Below are 27,620 nucleotides of genomic sequence, written 5' to 3' on the forward strand. Positions count from 1 at the left end.
TGCTCCTTCAGGGAGAATGCATTCCCATTCAGAGCAGGCAGTTTACTTAGTTCACAGACTTAAGATCCACCAGTCCATAACACGTCTGTTGTATTGGGATTCAGCTTCATTTTATTAAATACAGCTACTAGAATGAATTAAGTTTTTTCTGCTACGAGGCTTCTGAAAGCCTCAACAAAGTGAACAGAGTCCACATATTTTTACTATTAAAACTGTCAACAAGAGAAGGGGAAGATGCTAGGGATGCTAGCCCTTTTTGAATCAGGTCTAAAGTGTGTCTGACTGTCCGCAAACAACTAATTGATTACACGAGAATGTAGTTTTTTAAAAATAGACTTTCTTGAATTGGAGCTATGGGCAGTAAATGCAACACTGTAGCCACATACTGCTTAACAGGAAATTGCATTTGATAAGAAGGTGCAACCAAGGGTGAAGGTATTTTTAAATGGCTGCCTGCAGATGTAGACTCTTGAAAACTGAGACTCAAAATGGCCACTCCGGAAAAGGCAGAAAAAGAATTGCTCCCTTTGGTACTCTTTAAGAGTATCTGTGATATGTATGAAGAAGTACTGTCCAACATTAGGTCCATTCTGATCATGACAGGTAGGAAAAGCTTAATCAAGAATGATAAGTATCACCAGGAAGAGGGAGTGAAAACGATGGAGCAAAAAAGGAGGAAGACAACACAGGAAAAAAATGTGCAGAATAGCAAAGTGATGAAAAGATTTGTTAAGACTAAAGCTAGTGAAAAGAACATGATCTCAGTTAAGGCAAGGGAACAACTAAGGAAGGAGTCTGGTTGGCATGTAGGGATTAATATATATGTTTTTAAAGTCTCATGATCCTTGACTTGTTGAGTAGCAACCTATTGATGGATATCTCATTTGCTGTAATCACCGAATAGCTGAATGCTGGGTGAATATGCACTAGGAACATAAAATACTCTTCTAAGGAGCAGTGATCACATTGGGAAATTTGCCTGATAAAAGGAACAACGAAGACTCATGAACAATGGATCAATCTCTCGCAAATGGGCTACTTTACTTACTGTTTTTTAATAGAAGACACATAAACACAGGAAGGGCATCTCTTCCCAATATGACTGCCCCTTTCCTGCTGTAATATGAATAGATTACCCTAAAATTACATTGTCAAAACAATCATAGCAAAAAGCAAGACTTCCTCTGAGAGAGATTTGCTTGGGGAAAATACTCAGGTCTCTTAAAAACACACAGTTGAACTCCTCTGCAATATAAGTAGGGGAAATCGGATGCTCCCTTGATGAGCCACTTCTTGGAACATTCTGGGACAGATATTAGATTTTGTGCAACAGAAAAGCTGAATTCCACTGATGAGATGGTTTTGCTGAAAAAATGAAGTAGAGTGAATTTAAAAATTAAGATCTTGAATGAGGCCTCAGTTGTTTTCCATTCTTACAAATTCTTTCAACATTCTCAAACAGTCCCTTTGCCTCAAGCCCTGAGACATATTTATAATTTCATCTGCTCATCAGCCTTTCCCACACATTTTTATTCTGCCTGTAAATGGGTTGGGAGTTCTTGGCTCTTACATTTCTGCAGGTTCAGTTCTAGCTCTATGTACAGGCCACAATGAACTTACAAGTATAAATAATGTTTTATGTAATATGATAATATGCACATATGTGTTGTCCTTTGATATTTTATATAGTCCCCCTCCCAACATTTTAAGAGGATTCACAGCTTGAAATTGATTGGGCTTTATGTGCTAATAAAAATAATACTTTATTAAGACCTTTTAAGCAATCAAGATGTTTATTTATTGATCCTCAGTTTATGCACTTTCTGTTTTAAACAGGGAACCAGCCTTATTATTTTTTTTTTGCTATTTGTTTTTTATACCAACCAGAGATGTGATCTGGAATAATGGAAGAAGGAAATGTAATATGAATTGGCAATAACTTCCAGCTGAAGCATGGGATATTTATGAAGAAAAAGACATGCAGACTGAGGCTTTATGTATAACGTAAATGGGATTACTCTGACTTTTTTCAGGTTTTTCACCAACCCATTTGATGAATGACAAGTTTATTCACTAAATGACAATATTTTTCATCACATTTTATTTACACTTGCCAATTGAAGGCATTGCTAATGTCATCAAATTTCTTACCTGAATAGAAACTTGGCCACAAAGTGGGGGGGGGGGGGGGGGGGAGAGAAATTAGCAGTGCAACCTTTATATAGTTTTAGCTAAGATAGTGTTTCTTACCCGTCATTATCTGTTGTTAGCTCTTTATGACAAAGAGAACTTGGGCCCCATGTGCGGCCTTTCTTCTTTTGACCTTTTTTCTCTTCTTCTCCTTCTTCTCCTTTTTGGGATACAGAGTTTCGTCCCCATGTTTTGCTGCTTTCACTGGGTGTTACTGGTAGTGTGGTTGAGAATAAAAAAGAAACTTATTTTATTTAGTTATGTTATATCCTGCCTTTCACCCCATATAGGACCCAGAATGAGTTTTATAATAATAGTTTCATAGTAGACAGTAGTTTGTCCAGTGTAAGCAAAAGCAAAATTACAAATCTTAGTTTTTTTGTTATGGGTGCAACATTTGCACCTTATTATCACCCTTATTATCATCTTTGAGCTCAAGGTGGTATCATTATACCTATTCCTCATGTAATGGGGAAAGGATTCAATTTGCTGCTGGGGAAAAGGCAAAGGTCTTTATGTAGGAAGGATGATGGTTTGCCACTTCTCTTTTTAAAAAGGTATACTGCAATAATGACATTGCATAGCATGTTATACAAAACAAAGCAATGACAACAGATTTGGACAGAGGAATCAGCAGGAGAGGGACAGAGAAAGAAATAAATGAGCATAATTTTGCTTATGTGCCCCTTCAAACAGTACCATCATAAAGTTTCAATGTCTTATTCAAATCCTGGGACAGAGATAGCCTTTGATAACACTGATTTTCCTCTTTTATTTGTTGTTAATAATAACAAATAACTTACATTGGATGGCTCTGAGCCTCGGAATGATGGTAGGACTGGCAGGAGGACTGGAGCAGATACTGATTAAACTTTTCCTTTTATCCGTCGTTGGAGATGCTTGCACTGTGAACTTGTGTTGAAAATCTGTTAACAAAACAGATTATGTAATTCATAAAATAATCTCAGCATGTCCACATTGCTTTCTTTCTATTTAGACATTAGCACCATTATAATGATGCAACATCAATATTAATCACCAGGAAGATTATCCGGACCCAATTCAAGGTGCAGGTTATTACCTATAAAGCCTTAAATGGTTCGGGACCTGCCTATCTCCGCGAATGCCTCCTCCCCTACAAACCTGCGTGAGCCCTAAGATCTTCCGGGGAGGCCCTTCTCTCGCTCTCACCTCTGTTCCAAGCACGGCTGGTGGGGACGAGGGAGAGGGCTTTCTCAGTGGTGGCCCCCGGCTCTGGAACTCTCTCCCTAGGGAGATTAGGTTTATTTATTTATTTATTTATTTTTCAAACTTATGTGCCGCCACTCCCCTAGGGCTCGGAGCGGCTGGCTCCTTCATTGGCCATCTTCTACCGGGAATTGAAAACGTGGATGTTCCGGTGCGATTTTGAGTTAATAAGCCCATCAGACATGCAATCTGTTTACAAATATGTACGGCATTTTATCACTGTTTCTCACTCGCTATGTTTTAGCACTTTAATGGAACTGTTCCCTTGTTCTTTCCCTATTTGCCCTGATTTTACCTATGGATCTTTCGGAGCTCTTGCACTAGTCACCCTCTGCTGTATGTAGCAATCGACGCTCAGTCTTTTAAAGTAATTGTTACGTTATGTTGGTTATACCTTTGTTATATTGTTTTAAATTACTGTTTTAATTACTGTTGTATGTAATGCTATGTTGTTTTTGGGCTAGTCCCTGTGTAAGCCACCCCGAGTCCCTTCGGGGAGATGGAGGCGGGATACAAAAATAAAGTTGCTGTTGTTGTTACTATTATTATTATTATTATTTCACTGATCTAGTTGCTACCTTTTACAAGGCATTGTCTGTGATCTATAAGTAAGTAAAAAGAAGAATGTTGGCAGAGAGTGCATATATTACCATTGTAAATTATTCCCCCCCCCCCAAAAAAACACAAAACAATTAAAAGGTGTAACAGCCTTGTCCTCTTTTGTGTCAAGCCATGCAGCTTGCAGTACAACCTCAGAGCAGGAGCCAATAATTAAACAATTATCAGGCAATATCAAGAATATAATCATCATTATGACCAGGGCCGGCCCCACCATAGAGGCCACGTGACGCCGCCGCCGCGGGCGCAGGTCCCGGGGGGCGCCGTCAGGCTGGGCGGGAGGCGGGGCACCGCTCTGACGGTGCCCCGCCGCCCGATCAGTGCGCCCTGGCCTTGTGGTTCCCTCTTTCGCCGCCCGGGAAGGGGAGGAGGGATCCCATCCTCCCCTCCCCGGGCGGCGAAGCCTCCTTCTTTCGCCGCCCGGGGAGGGGAGGAGGGATCCCCTCCTCCCCTCCCCGGGCGGCGAAGCCTCCCTCTTTCCAACCCTGGCCACGCCTCCCACGCTGCGTGGGAGGCGGGGCCAGGGCGAATAGCATGGGAGGCGGGGCCAACCCTGGCCCCGCCTCCCACCCAGCGTGCCCTGGCCCCGCCTCCCACGCAGCGTGGGAGGCGGGGCCAGGGCACGCTGGGTGGGAGGCGGGGCCAGGGCGCAGGAGGCGGGGCCGGCGGGGGGTGCTTTTCAGCACCCCCGCTTAATATTTAAATTTATCTCAGACCGGCCCTGATTATGACTTAGCCTGTGAACAAATGTTGTCAGTAGGCTTTTTCTATCTGTAAGATTATAATAAAAATAAAATATTGATAGCTTTATCCGGAGCATAAATAATTATGAATTAGCTGAATTTATAGCTGTAGAGAGTGAAAAGTAAATGGCTTTTTAAACGAAGGAATGTTGCTAATTGTACATATTCTCCAAGTACAGGTGATTGTCAGCATGAACTCCTTAAAATATGGTATTTTAAGTAGTGTTTTCTAGTGTTAGTAGACAATGAAATATATGCACTGTATATTATATATACATAGAATTTTGGAGGAAGGGTAAATCAATACATTTGGGAAAGGATGGCACTACAGTTCTGAGCCATTCTGCACTATAACACACCAGAAGGGAGACTGATACGATTGCCATCTTTCAACTTGAGGCAGTTTCTTCGGAACTTGCCCATCCGTTTCTTCACACGAGGCTTCTCCTGGCAAAGCTGGTGGATGATTATGTTGAGCTCCCTTTCTAAAATGTCAATCTCTCGTTCTGCCAGTTCCTGTTCCCGCTGCCGCAGGAACTCTTCATGATTCTTCTGCTGAACTGCTGCTCGGGTTAATTCTTCTTCCCATGTACGTAACTCCTTCAAAGGAGTAAGAAATCACATCAGAAATGTGGCATGTTACCTAGCATAACCACTTAAAATTGACAGTATCAGAATGGTCTTTGTTATTTCTCCTGTTCTTTACCTTTAAAGTTTCAGAAATGAAAAATGCAGGAAAAGGTGTTTTTCAGCTCCCAAATAAATGCAGTAGAGTAATGTTAAGTCCATGAACTATAATATAGTATAATATAGTAACTACCACTGCATAATCTATACTAGAAAAACTGAGATGTTCGATGAAAGGACTTGATAGTGAAGAAAACTTTATATTCTGAACTTGAAAATGTATTTCCTAAAGGACTAATAATCCACTTTTAGGCCAATGAAAATCTAATATGAGATGAGATAGATAATACCTTATGTATTTAAAGTGTCATTTCTACTGAAATTTTGAAATGTTCTGATTCTTCATTAATTTTGAGTCCAGCACACAAAATGTAAAATTCAAGTAGAATTTTTAGACATATGCATAGAATGGAAGAAGCGTTACACAGAATGACAGAAATAATTATAATAGAAAGTCACATGTGTCAGAGTCTAGTCATTTACCTTTTCTTTGGCCTTGAGGTGATCAAACATCTCCTGGATCTCTACTTTCCAGTCTTCTTGCAGGGAATGGAAAGAGTCCTTTGGCATTTCAAAGAAGCCAGACTCTTCTATATTGGTTAGATGACTTAAAATATTGGCAAAGGATGGCCTTGAATGAGGATCAGCATTCCAACAATCTAAAGAGGACACAGAGAGACATTCTAGCTCAGAAGCTGCAAGAATATCCTCATGTCTTAATTACTAAATTCTGTTCAATGATCTATCATATATTAATATATCTAGATATCTTTAATTTATTAAAATATTTATATCCTGCCCTTTATTTGAAGATCTCAGGCTGACTTACAACAAAAGTTTAAAATGATTAAAGATTTCCTAAATAATTTCAATTTTAAAACAGACATTTTAAACGAGCTAAAATTTGTGTATATCTGTGTGTATATGGTTTTATTTTTCAAGTTTGTTTTAACCAATTTGAAAATGTCTGTTTTAAAATGCACACACACACACATGGTTAAACATTATCTTTTTATAGGTACCTTTGGTATACAATGCTTTAATTTTTTCCATTTTTGTGCTTCTTAAAACTCCACAAGATATCCAATCTCAGGCTAATTGCAGCCTTTCAAACGTTTCTGTCCAACATGCACATTCTCCAGTTCCAGCAAAATTATAAAAAACTAAATCCAATTTGTCCATGTTATAATAAACCTGGTCTTATTAATCAATATAATGTATGTCACATTAATTTCAGTGCATGTATGGCAGCTATGAACTTTGAATAATCAATTTGTGTGGGGTTTTTTTGTTTGGTATTTTTACACCTTGCTTCACAGTCAGCATTCCACGATCACTGAGGATACTCAGTCTCTCACTGAGCTGTTCTGTGGGCTCCCTTCTCTGCAAACTTTGGAATTTCTCAAATCTTGTGGATACCCACCTCTAGGGCATGAATAGTTCAATTTCAACAACATAAGGATTAGCACTTGGAGAACTGAATCTGCTATTAATTTATAGGATCATACAGAAAGCAAATGTAATAATAATAAAGTTGGAAGGGTGCTACACCTGTAGAAGTTGTTTCCTTGCATTTCAAATGCCAACATTACATTGCAATTTTATGCATGCTGATTTAGAATTAACTTCTGTTATTGATGTCACAGTGGGATACGTAAAGCAAAAGCTTTTAATAAAAAGCAAACAAAGCAACCAGCATTCTACTACGTCATATTAAGGAAGTACAGAATCAAACTATAATATAATGCTTATCACAGCTATATTCTAAAAGCCAATAATTTTGTCGGGTTCAGTTCATCCTTTGCTTACCTTCCATCAGTCGGGCAAAAGGTTCTGGGCAGGTTGAAGGAATAGGGAGAGCAAGTTTATTCATGGCAACCCCATATGCCACTGCTAGGCCATCAATTCCTCGAAATGGTACTTCTCCAGTCAGCAGTTCCCAGAGCAACACACCATAGCTAGGAAGAAAAAACTTTAGTCATTCACATAATCCCCTACTTAGCACTAATTCATTCTTCCAAAGCAAGATGAAAGACATCCTTTTACATACCCTGAAAGTACACTACATTTCCTTTATACTGTATAAGAGTAAAGAGAGTATTTTCTTGCAAAGAGAGTATTTTCAGGAATAAATTGATATTTTTGATCTCATGTCAATGTTAGTGAACAGAGATCAGGACATTACTTTAACAAAGAATTTGTTCAATAACCTTTTACTACATCCCATTGAACATGTTGTTATCAATATTGTAACTGACTCAGTAAGCGAACTTCATTATGTTACACATCCCTAACATGCTACTATTAACAATCCCTACATAGCAAGTATTTAATGCTTTTAACAATACCTTCTAAAAATATTGGACAACTCTCTCTCTGAAAAGTGCTTCCTCCAAAATCCAATATATGTGGCAGCTATCCCCAGCACTGAAAACCAATCTATTACTCATCTTGTTCCTTTTTTAACCCCGCCCCCACAAGATTGTAGTGTATGGCCATTCAATTCCAGCTGTGCAGTCCATTTGCACAAGGAGAAGGAATCAGTTTTAATAGTAAAAGGAAGGTCAAAAACCAATATATGAATAAATCTTTTTCATCATAGATAAAATAAGAAGAGGTTACATTCATTCAGTTCCAAAAGTAAGATTATTTGATAGTTGTTAGCACTAAAACCATTTGCAAGGACTAAATTATATACAGTAGTAATATCCTGGCACTTAATCTGTTTGTGGTTAGAAGTCAGATAGAAAGAGGTTTTGGGTCAAGACTTTCATAATGGACAAAACACATCCATTTTCAATTACTGTTTGAGCTTATACCTGTTGTCAATTTGTTTACATTTTATGCTGGGCTTCCAACTGTAGTCTTATGGTTATTTTCTGGTCTGCAACTCCCATAAGTTCCAGTCAGTTCAACCAATAAAAGCTGAAGACCACTGGAATCTGTGTACAAGGATTTCAACAGGACTGGACAATGTAGCTTCAAAGCCATTCCACCCCTACACCCTGCCTGTAGCAAACTCCTTGAAGAAAATGTGAAGCTGGATAGTTGTGTCCCTGGAAGTCTCAGTAGGCGTACAAAACACTGTAGGTTTACCTTCCAATCACTTCATGTACATATGTAAAAGAAAACTGTCTAAACAAGGCCTTGAGAAGGGGATTGAAAGAACTTGTAAATGGGCAACTGCACCCCACTCTCAGATGTATCAGGAGCAATTACTGGCCACTTCCACATCATTTTTCTTGTGTGAAAGTAATTCACAGTATGACCCAACAAGATTTGTATAATGACAATTGGCATAGCTATCCACCAATCCCTTACCCATTTAGAATCAAGTGAGCAGCGACAAATGGTAATTTTTAAAAAACCACAACCATATTAGATAGAACAAGCTGAAAGAAGGAATGATCAATCATTTGGGAATTATTTTCAGTAGACAAATATGGTAACCTGCAGGGACTGCATGCACTTTTAGAAACTGGATAGTTACAATTTAGCAGTTTGAAGTGTTTTTAATGCTCGCCAATATACCTCCATACATCGCTTCCTTTAGAGAACATGGATGAACGTATGACTTCCGGAGCCATCCAAGCGTATGTCCCAGCTGCACTCATTTTGGTTGTCTTATACCATTCTCTGGCCAAGCCAAAATCAGTAATCTTCAAGTTCTTGTTGTTCAGGTCCCCATTTTCCACCTTCTCAAGTATTAATACTGGAGTAGGAGAGAAAAACCTTTATGAACATACACCAAATATATCTTTGGTATTTGAGTTTTCTACCAGAAAAAAATTATGTCTGCATCTTTAAAGATTTCATATAATATATTAATGAAAGAGGGGGGAAAAAACTCCTGTTATCACTGCTGTAAAATTTTATCCCCAGTAAGTGATACATTATGAATCACAAGCTATTAAAACAGTAGAAAATAACATTTATAGGAGTTTCCAAGGTACAAATATATGAACCCAACACTATGTAATCAGCTAATTCACTAGAAAGTGTAACAATCTTTAAATAAATGAAGGTAATAAAGTTTTCATGAAGAACTGTGTTTACATTTTAAATTTGAGATTTTCACTCACAAGGCTAATCTATATATATAAAAGGCTTTTGGCATCACGGCGACTCACAAAACAACAAAACCCCAAACTCAAAAATTGCCAACATAAGCAATCATCCCCGCCTCAAGTAAGATACAACACAATTACACTAAAAACACAATCACAACAGCAACAACCACAACAGGCGACCAGGTACTCTTCACACAGTTGTTTTCAACTTCAACTCTCAACATTCCTAACACCTTAAGCTTCTGAGAGAAAAAACAAAAGGGACTCAGGCTGTTACGAATGCTGCAGCAAAGGCCCAAGTTGGCCCACGCCTGTATCCCAGGGCACAGACAAACTGCATTTAGACCTCATCCATACCACTGTCCCTAGAAAATACAGATTATCTGATTTCAACTCCATTATGTGGCAGTCTACACTCAAACCCCTGCCACACAACAATATTACCCAGAATACCAAGGCATATCTGCCAATATCTCCTTTAAACTGGATTATCTACCTTGGCATTCTAAATAATATTCCTCTATGACATCGCCTTCACTCTACACTGCCATCTAATCCAGTTCAGTCTACATTTTATACAACTATGTACAACTGACCTCATATAATCCAATTCTAACCACCTAATATAACATCTATATCTATATATATAATAAAAGTGAATGTTTGTATGTTTGTATCAGCGTTTTGATTGGTCGGGCGGTGTATGTGCTCGCGTTTTGATTGGCTTGGCGGAATATGGATCAGCTTTCTGATTGGCTGGGCGGAATATGCCAGCTTTGTGATTGGCCGCCACTTTCATAGGCCACTGGGATCGCTGAGGGAAAAACTACTACCAACTGGCTTCGTTCGGCCTACTTCTCTCCTCAGAACGATGCTAGCTTTGGGACAGGTAACAGCTTTCAGCCTACACTTCTGTAATCCAAAACACCACTGCCACCACCAGAAAGGCGGGACCTGGACCAAACTTGACACACGTAACCCCATGAACCCACTGACAACGGATGGTCCCCTTTGGCCCCTCTGCTGACATGTTTAAGGCCTTCCAGGCTGGCCCCATGCTGATGGCCCAAAAGGAGAACGCCATCTTACCTCAGCTTTCAACTTCTTTGTAAGGCCCTACTTTCCTCAAAAGACAGCAGAGAACATTGTTATTATCTTTTTAACGATATGCTTATGAACACTTCTAGCCCCCAAAGCCCCAATCCAAGCCTCCTTTGATCATTTTGCTAACATGTTTCAGGCCTTGCAGCCTGGCTCCATTGTGCTAGGCCGCAAAAGAGGCGGCCATCTTCCCTGTTCCAAACAGGGCATCTTTTGCCTGTGTCTTTTGGATACAGCACTCTCCTTCAACAAGGTCAGGAGGCAGTACGTAAATAGGTTGATCTTGGGCTGATGGAAGTAGCACCACATCAAGTAGGAAATAAGGTACCACTTATAAAGTGGGGAGGCAAATTTAACTAATTTACAACGTTGGAATGAGGAAGTGCCGTCACAGTGGATGATGAAGCAGCTGTTCTCCCCTGTGGCCAGAATCGAACATCCCCTCAGGAGAAGGTTAAATTGCCTCTGCATCTGTCTCTATCTCGGTTCTGTGTGTATATGGGCATTGGATGTTTGCCCTATATGTATATAATGTGATCTGTTTATATATACAGTAGAGTCTCACTTATCCAACACTCGCTTATCCAACGTTCTGGATTATCCAACACATTTTTGTAGTCAATGTTTTCAATATATCATGATATTTTGGTGCTAAATTCATAAATACAGTAATTACTACATAGCATTACTGCGTATTAAACTACTTTTTCTGCCAAATTTGTTGTCTAACATGATGTTTTGGTGCTTCATTTGTAAAATCATAACCTAATTTGATGATTAATAGGCTTTTCCTTAATGCCTCCTTATTATCCAACATATTCGCTTATCCAACATTCTGCTGGCCCGTTTATGTTGGATAAGTGAGACTCTACTGTATATAAATGGTTCTATTTATATGGTTATGCATTTTCTAATAGCTTTATTCTTAAAATCCAAAATCAAAAAATGCATATTTCTAATATATATCCTTACCAAATGAACCCAGGCAACATCAGGTACTTAGGCAACATTATTTATTTATTTATTTATTTATTTACAGCATTTATATTCCGCCCTTCTCACCCCGAAGGGGACTCAGGGCGGATCACATTATATACATAAACACATAGAACCGAGAGATCATCCACTGTGACGGCACTTCCTCATTCCAACGTCATAAATGAGTTAGATTTGCCTCCCCATTTTATAAGTGGTACCTTATTTCCTACTTGATAGATGCAACTATCTTTCGGGTTGCTAGGTCCTTTGGCTCTGGGAGTTATAGTTCACCCTTATATAGACAGCACTGAACCCAGCCAACTTTGGATCTGGACCAAACTTGGCACACTGCCTCATCATGTCCAACTGAGCATACAGGCAGGGTTTCGGGGTGATTCTCCTTTGGCTCTGGGAGTTGTAGTTCACCCTTATATAGTTAGCACTGAACCCAGCTGACTTCGGATCTGGACCAAACTTGGCACACAGCCCTATCATGCCGAAATGTGCATACAGGCATGGTTTTGGGGTGATTGATCTTTGGCTCTGGGAGTTGTAGTTCACCCTTATACAGACAGCACTGAACCCAGCTGATGGCGGATCTGGACCAAACTTAAGTGATATTTCCTCACATCCCCAAACAACTCAATGCCGTCTACTAATAACCCGGGCACCGCCGGGACCCCAAGCTAGTTATAAATCTATATATATAAAAGAGTGATGGCATCACGGCAATTCACAAAACAACAAAAGTACAGGCCCCCCAACCTCAAAATTTGACAACACAACCCATCATCCACGCCTCAAGGTTGATACAACAAAAAGAAAAGAAAAATAAAGTCCTAATTAGAGGGAGAGCAATAATTTTTTTTATCCAATTGCTGCCAGTTTAGAGGGCTAATCTCTGCCCACTTGGTTGCCTAGCAACCAAGGGACAGCCAGGTTTCAGTTAGGGGACAGGCAGATTTAGGCCTCACTTAGACTTCTTCCACAGATTATCTAATTTGCACTGGATTATATGGCAGTGTAGACTCAAGGCCCTTCCACACAGCTATATAACCCATTTATAATCTTATATTATCTGCTTTGCACTGGATTATCTTGACTCCACACTGCCATATAATCCACTTCAGTGTGCATTTTATACAGCTGTGAAGAAGGGGCCTCAGATAATCCAGTTCTGAGCAGATAATATAAGATTAGAAATATACAGTAGACTCTCACTTATCCAACGTAAACAGGCCGGCAGGATAAGTGAATATGTTGGATAATAAGAAGGGATTCAGGAAAAGCCAATTAAACATCAAATTAGGTAATCGTTATACAAATTAAGCACCAAAACATCATATTATACAACAAATTTGACAGAAAAAGTAGTTCCATGCGCAGTAATGCTATGTAGTATTTACAGTAGAGTCTCACTTATCCAACACTCGCTTATCCAACATTCTGGATTATCCAACACATTTTTGTAGTCAATGCTTTCAATATATCGTGATATTTTGGTGCTAAATTCATAAATACAGTAATTACTATATAGCATTACTGTGTACTGATTCTGACAAATTTGTTGTCTAACATGATGTTTTGGTGCTTAATTTGTAAAATCATAACTTAATTTGATGTTTAATAGGGTTATCCTTAATTCCTCATTATCCAACATATTCGCTTATCCAACGTTTTGCCGGCCCGTTTATGTTGGATAAGTGAGACTCTACTGTACTGTATTTACAAATTTACCACTAAAATATCACAATGAATTTAAAACACTAACTACAAAAACATTGATTATGAAAAGGCAGACTGCGTTGGATAATCCAGAACATTGTATAAGCGAATGTTGGATAAGTGAGATTCTTCTTTAATATGAAATAATTACTGGGATAGAATAATGCAGAACAATATAATCTCTAAAACCAGGACAGTAAATAAACAGGGGAATTCCACACAGGAAACAATCAGGGCCAGCTAACACCTCCCAAGAAAGTATTCCCATCATCAAAGTCTGGAAAATCCTCTGTTTTCTCAGGGCCACAGACAGTAGAAGCACATAAAATATCGCAAACAACATCACTCTGAAAACAAGGGTATTCCAGACAGGAAACAATCAGGGCCAGCTAACACCTCCCAAGAAAGTATTCCCATCATCAAAGTCTGGAAAATCCTCTGTTTTCTCAGGGCCACAGACAGTAGAAGCACATAAAATATCGCAAACAACATCACTCTGAAAACAAGGGTATTCCAGACAGGAAACAATCAGGGCCAGCTAACACCTCCCAACAAAGTATTCCCATCATCAAAGTCTGGAAAATCCTCTGTTTTCTCAGGGCCACAGACAGTAGAAGCACATAAAATATCGCAAACAATACCACTCTGAAAACAAGGAACCCAGACAGGAAACAATCAGGGCCAGCTAACACCTCCCAACAAAAAATTCACTCAGGGAGGAAACAGCCAGGCTTTAAAGCTGCAAGGCCATTACATCCTAATCATTTTTCCTAATTGCAGCATTCATACTTGCCTCCAACAAACAAAAAAAACCAATCAGAAATATTGTATATTCACAACCTTTAGGAAATAATATCCCCTGATGGCGCAGCGTGTTAAAGCGCTGAGCTGCTGAACTTCTGGACTGAAAGGCCACAGGTTTGAATTGGGGGAGCGGAGAGAGCCCCCACTGTTAGCTCCAGCTTCTGCCAACCCAGAAGTTCGAAAACATGCAAATGTGAGTGCATCAATAGGTACTGCTCCGGCGGGAAGGTAACGCCGCTCCATGTAGTCATCCCACATGACCTTGGAGGAGTCTACGGACAACGCCGGCTCTTCGACTTAGAAATGGAGATGAGCACCAACCTCCAGAGTAAGACACGACTGGACTTAATGTCAGGGGAAAACCTTTACCCTTGACCTTAACTACCACCAATTCCTCAATACTTTATTTCCCAGACCACCAGACTTCGCCACAGCAACGCGTGGCCGGGCACAGCTAGTATAATATATAAGACTTACTATGGTATAATAATAGAAAACAATATGATCTCTAAAACCAGGAGATGAAATAAAGAACAACACTCGGAAAGCTGGGAAATTGGGAATTCTACAAACGAAACAATCAGGGCCAGCTAACATTTCCCAACAAAACATTCCTCCAGACAGTAAACAAACACCCTTTCAACCTGCAAGGCCATTAAAAACTAATCAAGGTGGCTAATTCCACCATTCAAACCTCCCACACCGACACTATTAATTCCTATTCAAACTGACCAACCAAGGATTCCGCAAGGTAAAAACCGACCAGGCTTACAACCATCAAGGCTATTCAATACTTTTCAACCAGGCCAACCAACATTTCCCCTACATACAAAACCCCCAAACTTTGAAACCACAACACTACTCTGTCCCATTCAACCTCGCCTAGCAACAATACCTTATGTGCAAACTGACCAGGCTTTTAACCTACAAACCTATTCAATACCATTCAATCTGGCCAAACAAGAATTCCCCTACTAAGGAAGTACCCACACTTCAAAGCGCCTCTTTGATTAATGCTACGACTCCAACCACTCCACAAAACGGCCAGACTTTCACGCTGCAAGGCTATTCACTCCTATTCCACCTGGCCAACAAATAATTCCCATAAGTCACAGCAACGTGTGGCCGGGCAAAGCTAGTATCATATAAAAGACAGAGCATTGCTGTAATTTTAAAAAGTTATAGAGCAAGAGAGAGGGGAAAACCTTAAACCTATATTCTCAATCACGTTTAATACTGTATTGGAACATAAGGTTATCCAAGGCTCAAGTCATTTAGGGCTATACAGGTGAGCGAAAAAACATAAAAGCCATACCGGATCAGACCAAAGACCTTCCTAGTTCAGTAGTTTGTTTCCATAATGGCCAAATGGATGGCTATGGAAAAGCCAACAGAAAATGAATGCAACATTATTCATTTAGCTGGAATGCATGACCCCAATCATGACAGCAGTATTATGAGAAGAGAAAACTTCTTACTAAACACTTTTCCATACGATGTATAAATTTATCTAGTTTGTTTTTCTTATTGAAAGCCAGACTAGTATGGCTTTACTTCATTGGGGAGTTGCCTCATTTCTTTAATTATTTTCTGTCCTTTTCTGTATAGTTTCCGGGTCTAACGATACACTTTTTTAGGGGTATTGACAGAACTGCATGCAGTTTTCAAAATATTTCCAGTTCAATTTCTGATTCTTTTCCTAATTATTTTCCAGTGTTCAATCTGCCATTTTCATGACAACCTCTCACTGGGCTTACATTTTATTCAGGCATTCACTCCACTTACACCCCCCCCTTCTCCTAGTCAGTCTATAAGATCAGACACATCAACACATATCTGAAGATTTTGAGTCCCAACGTACATCATTTTATATGAAACCACATTTGCCATTTTAATGCCAAATCCCCCATTTCTTTGAGTACTCTTTGCTATGTCTTTTGTTTTATCCACTCTAAATAAATCAGTGTTATCAGCAAACTTGGCAACCTGACTTTCTCAATTCAGATTATTTATGAGTTAAAAGAGTTAGCATAGTCCCAATACAAATTTTTGGAGGTACTCATGGTTTACACCTCTCAATTGCAAAAAATATAAACTTATTCCCACTCCTCTATGTATTACTTGTCTGAGAAACCCCTATGAAATTCAAATAACTTAAAGCCACATACACACACACACTGCTGAGTTCTTTCCTGAAAATATAAACTTTAATTTTCTCCAGTGAAAACAGATAAAAAGAATTAATGCAGTTTCTCTGAGGCTCCATCTAATAAACTGTTCCTGTATCCAGATTATCTGCTTTGAACTGGATTATATGGCAGTGTGGACTCATATAATCCAGTTCAAAGCAGGTAATCTGGATTCAGAAACTGGATTATATGGCAGTGTAGATCCAGCCTGACATTTTATCTTCCTTTAATTCCAGTATCATCCAGCAGTCCAGTATATATACTTTGTTTCTTATGTAACTCTGGTCTTAATATCATTAGTAATCTTGTTCCTTTTGATATCTTTTAATATCTGTTCTCAGTTGTAGTTTAGCTGGGCCTCTTTTATTAGGCAGATCTGGTTTTTGAGCCCTTGTTAATTTTATGGCTGCATAGTAACAGCTCTACACAGCAATGGTGACCTTGTACTGTGCTTTTTTGCCCACCTCACCTAAACAACATGCTGGGTTTTTCTATTTCACGCTGGAGTGTGTGGTGTATGTGTGTGTGTATGTTGACTGACTTTTTAAATCTTGCCCTTCCCTCCAAATGTTTAAAGGATTTACATATATGACCTAAATAGCCTTAAGGCACCAGATATTTTTTGATTTTGGAAGCTAAACAGGGTCAGCCAAGGCTAGTACTGCAAGACCAGCAACAGATACCAGGTGCTAAGAGGCTAGTAAAACATCTCTGAGGCCCCTTCTACACTGCCATAAAAATCCAAATTATCTGCTTAGAACTGGATTTTATGTCAGTGTAGACTCATATAATCCTGTTCAAAGCAGATAACGTAGATTATGTATTTTGATAATCTGGATTATATGGCAGTATACAAGGGGCCTCACTATTCCCTCAAGGCACACAAAGACATTGGTTTTAACCTTGGATATCCAGCTTCCACTGCCCACAGTCAGGGAGTAAGATTGTACCCCATATGAACAGTGATGAGGAATCTGACTGCCTGCTGGGGATAATCTGGATAGAATTAAATTGGGGGTCCAGTACTACTGTTGGTTGTGTGGGGATGCTGGACCCACCCTATCAATGAATATATTTCTCTACTGTGGACTACTTGCTGCATCATTTACCATCAATAAAATTTATGCTCTAGGAGTAATGTGCGTCAGTGTCTGGCAGCAAAAGAACATTTCATGAGGCCTGAAGCTGGCACAAAGCACCGATTTCACATTTCTTTATTATAACTTCCTATTCCTTTTTGGTTTCCTCATTTGGACAAATCTTGTAATATATCAGAAAACTTTTAACTGTGAATTTTAGTGACAAAATGTGTTTTCTCTTTTTGGGGATGGGGGAACGTGTCAGTTTAGTAGAAGATTATTCCTGATACCACTGTAGTCTTACTGATAGATTTATGTGAAGTTATCCAGTTTCCTTCATATTGTTCATTTTGTCAGTAAATTAAAATTTGACTTATGTGATTTTAGACAGTTCCAAGTGTTCTGGAAATATTTGATCTACTTCACTCCTCTTTTCAGATTCTGTTTTAAAGGCTAAGCACCAGTTCTATTCCAGTGGATGGCTGCCTTCTGCACAGGCTCAGATTATCTTTGCGACTATATTCCCCATGATATGATAATAATGTGCAATACGGCTGACTGTTGATTTCACTGCTGGCACTATCTGTTGACACATTTGAGCATTTGCAGTTCTTGTGGCAGTTCTTGCAACATTCTCCCAAATGTTCTTCCTAGATTATTGCCCAGAATTCCTAACAAATAAAACTCCAGTGCCATCTTAAATGTTACCTTAACAAAGTCTTCCGACATCAAATGTACCGGTCTAATATTTCTAGGCCTAGCCACAAGACCACCGTATGTGACAAAATGTTCCAATTCGTGACTTGAAGCAACTCTATGAATTTCACTGGTAGCATATTATTTAGAAGAAGTTTAATTTTCATAATTGTAATATCAGATAAGGAAGTGATTATTGCTACATATCCTATGTCTTTAATGATCAAATCAATCACTACCAGGAGCTCATTGGAAGGTGACTCTCAGGATTAAAAGACAGCTGTTGATCCCAGATAAAATAGGTACAGTAGAGTCTCACTTATCCAACATTCACTTATCCAACATTCTGGATTATCCAACACATTTTTGTAGTCAATGTTTTCAAAACATGATATTTTGGTGCTAAATTCGTAAATACAATAATTACTACGTAGCATTACTGCGCATTGAACTACTTTTTCTGTCAAATTTGCTGTATAACATGATGTTTTTGTGCTTAATTTGTAAAATCATAACCTAATTTGATGTTTAATAGGCTTTTCCTTAATCCCTCCTTATTATCCAACATATTCACTTATCCAACATTCTGCTGGCCTGTTTATGTTGGATACATGAGACTCTACTGTATTTTCTAAGGCAGTGGTTCTCAACTTGTGGACCCCCAGATGTTTTGGTCTACAACTCCTAGAAATATCAGCCAATTTACTAGCCATTAGGATTTCTGGGAATTGAGGACCCATAGGTTGAGAACTACTGGGGACCCATCTGGGGACCAAAACATCTGGGGACCCATAAGTTGAGAACTACTGTTCTAAGGGATCATATCACTGTTCCTTACGATGACATCCTTCTTCCTTGATAATATCATTGTTTATGATAGCAATGAAGCTATTAATCTGTGCGTAGAATGCTGCTATGGGAAAGCTGTGACAAGGCCACCTTCCTGAAAGCCTTGTCTACCAATGCCCATCACAGCTTCACCAAGACGCCCAAGGGAATGAACGTATGTGACTATTCTAGACACATATACACCAGGACTAGGATTGTTTCCATATAACTTTAGCTTTCTACTGTAAAAGATTGGTTTCACTCTTTTGTTTGCTTATCCAAAAAGCTAAATGCCTTGAAATGTACCCAAGAAGATATCAGAATCTAATTCAAATACTGCAGCACTGATGTAATGTGTTCCTGACAAACTATTATGAGAGAGGTCAGGATGCCAACTTGTGTATCAGCTGCAGCTTGAGCACAGTCACCTTACAGACAACACACTAGGACACACCAGTGATCTAGCTTCAAGCTCACAAAATGGACAAATGACATTCCCTCAAAATATTAAAGCTCAGTACTTACTGAATTCTTGACTAGTAGAAGTTTACTATATTTTACTTTCCTTCCTGCCCCCTGTCCCAGCCTTTGAACAAGCACTTTTGACAAGCAGCCACAGAAAATATTCCTGTCTGAACAGGACTTACTGCTATCACAGAACTGAAAACATTTGTTCACATTGCCTTGTTTTTGAGCACATCTCATTTTCAGGCTGGTTTCTTTTTTGGATGTTCTGAGAAAGGCAATGAAAAATAAAACCAATTCCCAGCCGTTTCCATTTTACGTCTATAAAAACAAAGTACCCCTTATCTGAAATGCTTGAAATCAGAAATGCTTTGAATTTTGGAATTTTTTTCATATTTTGGAATATACACATTTGCATAAATGTATATGGCTGACTTGGAGATAGAATCCAAGTCCAAATATAAAATTAATTTGTTTCATATACGCCTCATACTTTTATACAGCAATTTTAATAATTTTGTGCATGAAATAAAGTTTGTCAACACTGAAATATCAGAAAGCAAAATCTAAGCCTTTCATGTGGACAGTTCTGGATTTGAGAGTACAGTAGTTCAGATTTTGCAATTCTGGATAAGTGGTGGTCAACCTGTACTATATTAAATTCAGTGAGTTCTACTTAATTTTATTCTAACCAACAAAGAAAGTAGACAACAAGTAATTACAAAATCTAAAGGCAGTGAGAAAAGCCCTTGAATGTTTAGCTCCGTAACAGTAGCTTAACTGTGGAGGTGGTAATCCATGTCAGGAAATCTGCCAATTGCAGGAAAGAGCAATGAAACATAAGGTGAACACAAAGACTTATAAATGGAAAGCCACAGGATCCATTTGTGCTGTTGTAGTGTAAGTATCTATGAAACGGGCATCCAGCTTCCAACAATGGCAAAAATGTGGAAGACTTCAAGTGGAGAGTCAGACTGGAATCCCACTTTAAGAGATAGTCCATCTGAAAAGCACTTCTACTCATGTTTGCCCAAATCCAATTGCTCATACAGAAGTGACTGTGTGTCCTATAACTTCTAAAATAACTGATCTATTGCAGGCTCCAAAGACTGGGAAAACACTGCTGGAAACATGCATGGGTTAAAACAAAAGTTAGCCAAAAAAAGGCATCTGCTGAGTCTAGTTGGGGAGGGAGCTGTTGTAGGCAAACTCTACCAACATTAACAGTGTGCCATCTTGGAGAACAAATCCACCACTCCCAGAATAAAAGTGTGACCAGCACACAAGGGTAGATCCATAAATAAAGTCCATGAAAAGTATCCTCTAGTGCCAGAAGGAGTAGGTAGTGGTTGTAATAAGATGGTAAGCCCTGCTAGTTGATCACTGGCATAATGACTGATAGACGAAGTCCTCATATAGTGCTCCATAGCCACTTGGATTTGAGGCCACCAAGATTCTCTAATGAGGAGGTGCAGTTGTCATTGCACAAACAGAAGACTTCCACCGAACAAGATCCTACAGGCACATAGATGAACCAATTGTTGTACAAAAGATCATTTTGGAAGGAATAGTTACAGTCCTGTCATTCCTGAATGCATCTGCACAAGACCATCACAGCACATGTCTGTCTTCAGGAGGTCCAGATTCCTGGCAATCTGCCTCCTCTTGTTCCATCTGAATCCTTCAACTCCAGAGTGGGTTATTACAGGAAGATAAGTAACAGAGAAGAAGGGATACATAAGAAATGGTTTCATGTAGGAGACTGATGACAAGAGGGAGTGGTGAACTACCACACAGAATACACTTATCAAAAATATTTTCACTAAAATTTAAGACAAAATTACCTTCTGTTTCTGTCTTTAACCTGCACTGGCTCCACTAGCAAAATACCAATGAAACTTTATGGTTTGAGACAGATAAACAACTATGGATAATTTTGATGGAGTGTTAAGAAGACAAAAGCAAATTCAAAATGAAACCTCACTCTAAAAATCCTAAATCTAAAATGCATCTTATATATGAGATACTGTAGTGACCCTGCATTTGAAAGTCTTTGGCTTCTTGCCTTTCACTGCATTTTAGCTGCTTATAGTTATCAATTTTTGTGTGCCAGCCCTCTTAGCTAAACATCATGTCTATGTACCATCAGAGAGCACTTCACATTGTCAGCAGAAAAAACATGTAGTATTACGGAAAGAGACAGAATACTGAGTATTAGTACAACCAATGCACTGTTGAAAAATGTAAGCAGTTGAGTTGGTCCAGTTGAAAGAAGAAAAAAAAAGAGTTCCCAGAAAGTAGAACCATTAAATAGAATCAACTAGAATATGTCATAATACTTAAACAAGCTTTTTCATTCTCCAGAACATTTCTCTAGAATAGATGCAAAGGGTTATATTTATGTATTCACATACAGATGTGTACAAAATTTTACTTACTGAAAGCAAATATTAAAAAGTGGAGTAGAACTGAATTTTGTAATTTTCTCATAAATCACTACCATTTACCAAAAAGCAGAAAACTGTTGAACCCACTATTAGAAGACAGTGGTAGCAATGCATCAGTGAAAAAGAGCTTGATAAAAAGGAATATCACTTGGAAGCCAAACCCAGACAGAAAAATGACTGTCCTAGACAGGATGTAAAAATGAATGAAATCTCTAGGACCCACAAAACTTTAAAAGTTGCAATGTTGTAGAATTTGTCAAACTGTTGATTTTTGCAACAGGCATCAAAGCCAAGGTGTAGCTGCATGGGAATATATAAAATTGATCTGCAGTTCTTTTTAATGCGCAAGGAACCATGAGTCCCGGATTGAGGAAACGGCAGGATATAAATAACCAGAAAGGAACAGAACAGACCACTTCTCCTGAAAGCTGCTTGTAAGAGGAGACAAATCTCATTCTGAGGGCCCTAAGGAAATACACTTAAAATGCCATTTTTAATCATGATTGGAATTAAAAGGAGATTTGCTGTCAGAAGGTTTATTTATTTACTTACTTCTATTTCTATCCCGCCTTTCTTACCCAAAGGGACTCAAGACGGTTTCAAGAGACCCATCCTAGTAGAAAAAAAAAACTTTTGAGAAGTAGACTTTGACTTGTCTAAGAAAAATCATGCAAAAAATGAATTCTTTAAAATACCACAAGTGTCTTTCAAAAACTAGCCAATATCTTTCTTTTAAAACTAATATTCCATAGCCAGGTAATTAAAGCAGCTATCCTATTTGCCAAATTCCCTACTTGCTCCATATTTTGTGTCAAGATATCAGAAAACAAAAAAAATTAATTATTATTATTAAAGCTGTATTTTAATAAATATATTTTAAAAATCTGTCTAAAGCAATACAATAAAAGTCAAGTAACCTAAAAGGCCCCAGTCTCCCCCTCCAATCAATACTGTATACTGACAGTAGCTCTTCCACTGCTTCCATAAAAGCACAGACTCAATTAAAATTATAGGATATAAATATTTTTATCATGGTCATGAGCCCCCGGTGGCACAGTGTGTTAAAGCGCTGAGCTGCTGAACTTGCAGACTGAAAAGTCGCAGGTTCGAATCCAGGGAGCAGAGTGAGCGCTGTTAGCTCCAGCTTCTGCCAACCTAGCAGTTCGAAAACATGCAAATGTGAGTAGATCAATAGGCACCGCTCCGGCGGGAAGGTAGTGCTTCATGCAGTCATGCCGGCCACATGACCTTGGAGGTGTCTACGGACAACGCCGGCTCTTCGGCTTAGAAATGGAGATGAGCACCAACCCCCAGAGTCAGACACGACTGGACTTAACATCAGGGGAAACCAACCAACCAGTAACCAACCATTCACTTTTCAAATGTATTTTTAGGTTCTATGTGCAACATATTTCTTAGGCTTAACCCAGCATCTCAGTCTCAATAAATGAGGTATTCCCAAGGAAAAGACTTTCTGCTGTTATTCACCTCCTTTGTGTTGGAAGAACCACTAAAGGGGTTCTGAAGGCTATACTAGGGGTCCTAAGTACCGCATGCAGGCCTCAGGTCACACTTTGCCAACCCTTGGTCTACAGAATTAGCTGCATCCAAGCTGAAATGGATAGGAGTGATCTTTTTATTATTATTAAAACTTGCATATGGCAATTCATCAGTATTACAAACAATGATCTAATTGGACTAATTGGAAAAGGTATAAATGAAAAAGCTAAAAGTGAAAAATATCAAGTATCTCATACATAACAGTGGTATACAACTCTGTAATGAACTCTGCAAATCCATCACAAATTACGTATTTAGTTTACTCATTTAATATCAGTTCTCAGGTTCATTTTTCTTTCTTTAATGTTACAGATGAGTTCTGCACACCAATCTTTAAGTATACATTTCCATGCATTCCTGTCTGTGTGAGTGTGTAAATGAGTAGTCATCTATTAAACATTTAGGAAATATGTCACAGTGTGCCAAGGGGATATTCACTTGTGCTATTCAGAAGATTTCCACTAGAGAACATTGCAAGAACACACTTACACAGAAAAAGTACTATTTCGTTACTATAATAATGGTCACAATATGCTAAATAATATAATTCATACTTGTGCATAACTGCACTTATATGTTTTCAACCACTTTGCTGTACCTGTGACCCTATTAGCTCCATATTCTTCATCTTGATGGTAGACTAAGGAACCAAGATGGCACTGCAAAATTATTGAATTAAAGGTATAATAAGGATAAAGTACTGTTCTGTTTATACATGAGAGTAAAGGGTAAACTATACTATCAAACTCTACCTGCTTTCATTAGGCATGTATCTGATTTTACAAGGAGAATCTATCTGATAGTGTCTGTAGCAAAAATTTGGCTTCCAACCTTAAAATTTGACATTCAGAAAATAATACTAATTCTGACTTTACTAGTCGGTATATATGCTATATTGAAACACAATGCTGTTATTTACAATACTTACAAAGCTTAAATTCTGACAGCAAAACATCTTTATCAGGCATCAATTTCTGCTATTAGAAAACTCCTAACTGTCCTGTTTCAGGCATGAAAGATACCCTGTATAAGAAACCACAGTAATTCTTCAGCCGGGATGTTCTGCAATGCAGGCCCGGTTCTTCATTGACGCCGCTGAAAATGCCACTTTGGATACAGCCCTTCCTGGGTGCACCCGAAGCAGCAGCGGCGGCGACCATTGGGTCGCTCGCTGCGGAATCAGGAAGTATTTTGTATTCTCGCAATATTTCGCAAGATCTCGCGAAAATACAAGCTACTTCCTGGTTCCGTGGCAAGCGACCCAATGGTCGCCGCTGGCGGCGGTAAGTTTGGGGAGGGGGTTAATTTCAGGGGGGGGGGCTAGGTTGGCTTACAAGCTGAAAAACCTAGGGCAGCTCCTGCTGCAATGCTTCTGGAAAATCAGAGAGGGAGGACCACACAATTTCTTAAACTAGGATGTATAAAGAATTCAAACCCTTTATTTACACAGTCCAAAATAAATGCAACTGCTTTAGCAGTTCTATACAATTTTCAGTTACTCCTTATGAAGATCACTTGGCTGAAAACTACACAGGGAAATGGTAAGTGCTTAGTATGTGGGTTAAGCTCCAGTCTTGGCAGCCAGTTAATACAGTCCCGAATAAACTTGTTCTATATTAGACTAACCCACCCTTGACCCGTTATAAACTAAGAGTAGAGCTATACCAGTCGTCTAAGTTCACAAAGTAATCAGCTTGAACAGTGTGATGGTTGATGGATGTTGCTAGCCCACTAGACAGGAGATTATCATGTCAGTTATTTGCAACCTAAAAAGGGAACAAGCCCAGACTATTTCCCTGCTTGAGGAAATCCTTACTTGTGACAAGTGACCAAGAAATGATGGTTTATAAAACTTAAGACATATTTTCAGAAATAACCCTGAGCAAGAAATATTGGGTATCTCTTTGTTGAAAAGCAATTGGGAACACAATGAAGTCCAGTTGGAAAATTCAACTCCTATCTTAAATTTCATGCAGCGAACAGCAAAATGAAACATAGAACTTCGAAGTCATCACCAGTGAGATATATAAATATAGTTTCTTAAAATACTTAACCAGTTTACATGGATGAAACTATCCTGAAGAAATACTTTCTCAGCCAAAGACATAAGAAAGTAATAACCTTATAAAGCACCACTCTGATCTGGTCAAATAATCATTTCCTTAGCACAAAGAACAATAAATACCTAAGCACTGCTAAGACAAAATTCTTTCCAAGGTCAGAAAGATTTAACATACACTGACAGCTAGCATCTCACTAATTATATTGGAGATTGACAGAGGGGAGATTTGCTAAGAGGTTTATTCTTGTTTTTTAATTAGTTGCACCTTGTCTGAAACAATGCCATTTTTTTCTACAGATAAAATTTCCAGCCAATCTACTAGCACTCCCACAATTTTTAACTACCAAGTTAATATTGAACACAGATATTTACAAGAGTTTCAGCAATATCCATTTTGTACTTACTTCAATAGGATTTTATTTAGAAGTCCATTTTCTAAGGTTCAGAGGGGGATCAAAACAAAACAACACTTTCCCCCATTCCTGTTTGGTGTACTTCTTTGGAATATTTTATTCCCTTCTATTACTATGTTCCAATCATAAGATTTCATCCCTTCATGTTTCAATCAGACAGTCTCTCTCCCCCTTCCTGATCCCCATCCCTGATCAGATTTGCAAAACCCCTAGCAAATATGTTCTTTCCAAATGCTGTATAGAGCTTCTGCTTCCTGTGTCGCTCCTTACAAAGTCAGCAGAAACCTTGCCCCCTTAGATCATGTGTTTAGGGAGAGCATGCAGCCCAAAACAAACAAAAACGCACAAGCATCCAAGTAGCATAGCAAAATAATCAATCCCGACCCATGCCCAACATAGCTAGCTAATCCTGAAAATGTTGGCAATTCTTGAAATGAAAGATACAAAAAAGGAAGGAAGATCACTTAGTGACCATATGTTCATGGACCTGGAATATGTTTAGAGTAAAATTACAATATTCGATGAGCTACCTCCCAGTATAGCAATTTTAACATATAAATGCTACTTCTAGAATAGTAAATATGGAATAGTCGTAAACTCTAGGCTTCAAAAGAGAACATGTACTTATGAAGAGGCACAGGACAAACTTGGTGTAGTTTTCAAGATTGTATAAACATGTATGCTTGATGAGTAGTGATGGAGACAAGAAATTACTGTACTATCTCAACAATATGTGCACATGTGAGAAGATTCATGGAAAACACACTGAGTGTCTTTCATTTATACCAAAATGGAAGAAAAACAGTGACCACATTGTTGGTGTCTATTATAGGCCAGACTGAAATTTTGGATATCTTTTTCAAAAAACAATACATCAAATATCTATAAAGGAGAGATATAGTCCTTTACAAACAATTTCACTGTATAAAACATGGAAAAGGCAACAAGAGGATCAGCTATTTTGGATTGACCTTAACTAACAGAGATGGTCAATAGAGTGGAAATAGTGGAATCCTCAGGTGGGATTTGTTATGCTGAGAGAAGGAAAAGCCAAACCTAGTCCCCATCTTTAAAAGTGTGAAAAAGTGATCCAAGCAACTAACAACCAGTCGGCTTGACACCAAAGCAGGAAATGTCATAGAACAGATAATTAAATAGTCATCCTGTGTATATTTAGAAAGGAATGTTGTGATTACTAAGAGCTAGCATGTATTTCTCAAAAACAAATCATGCCAAGTTAATCTTGCCTCTTTTTGAAACAGAGTTAACATATGATAAAACATGGGAGTGCTATGATGTAATACAAAGTGATTATCAGAGGCGGTCCAACCATAAGGCGAAATAGGCATTTGCCTGTGGCGCCATCGTCCCGGGGGCACCATCGTCCTGGGAGGAGGGCACCACTCTCCACCTCCTTCTCTTTCGGGCCTTCCAGCGACCGCGCTGGGCCTTCCGGCCGGCGCAGACCCACCTTCGCACCACGCAAGCCCACCTTTGGGGCCTTCAGAGATTGTGAGGTCTGTAGGAACTTGGAAGCTAGGTATGTGGGGTTTATATATCTGTAGAAGGTCCAGGGTGGGAGAAAGAACTTTTCTTTGAAGCAGGTGTGAATGTTGTAATTAATCACCTTGATTAGCATTTAATGGCCCTGTGGCTTCAAGGCCTGGCTTCTTCTTGCCTGGGAGAATCTTTTTTTGGGAGGAGTTAGCTGTCCCTG

The 27,620-nt window shown here is 38.9% G+C and overlaps 1 protein-coding gene across 4 annotated transcripts in view; it reads right to left on the minus strand.

Annotated features, from left to right (window-relative positions):
- Positions 1 to 27,620, minus strand: part of map3k9 (mitogen-activated protein kinase kinase kinase 9) — a 55,082-nt gene that overhangs the window by 14,623 nt on the left and 12,839 nt on the right. For 3 of the 4 annotated variants that reach the window (XM_008103733.3, XM_062968087.1, XM_008103719.3), the window contains exons 3-9: positions 9,018 to 9,198; positions 7,296 to 7,444; positions 5,970 to 6,145; positions 5,159 to 5,399; positions 2,994 to 3,116; positions 2,251 to 2,404; positions 1,234 to 1,365 (exon numbers count right to left, since the gene is read on the minus strand). In XM_008103733.3, coding sequence (XP_008101940.2) covers positions 1,234 to 1,365; positions 2,251 to 2,404; positions 2,994 to 3,116; positions 5,159 to 5,399; positions 5,970 to 6,145; positions 7,296 to 7,444; positions 9,018 to 9,198 — 1,156 coding nt within the window. The remainder of the gene's footprint in view (positions 1 to 1,233; positions 1,366 to 2,250; positions 2,405 to 2,993; positions 3,117 to 5,158; positions 5,400 to 5,969; positions 6,146 to 7,295; positions 7,445 to 9,017; positions 9,199 to 27,620) is intronic. The other variant, XM_003214544.4, reaches the window with a different exon arrangement.

The sequence above is a fragment of the Anolis carolinensis genome, chromosome 1 (genome assembly GCF_035594765.1).
Source record: "Anolis carolinensis isolate JA03-04 chromosome 1, rAnoCar3.1.pri, whole genome shotgun sequence".
In the NCBI taxonomy this organism is placed as follows: domain Eukaryota; kingdom Metazoa; phylum Chordata; class Lepidosauria; order Squamata; family Dactyloidae; genus Anolis; species Anolis carolinensis.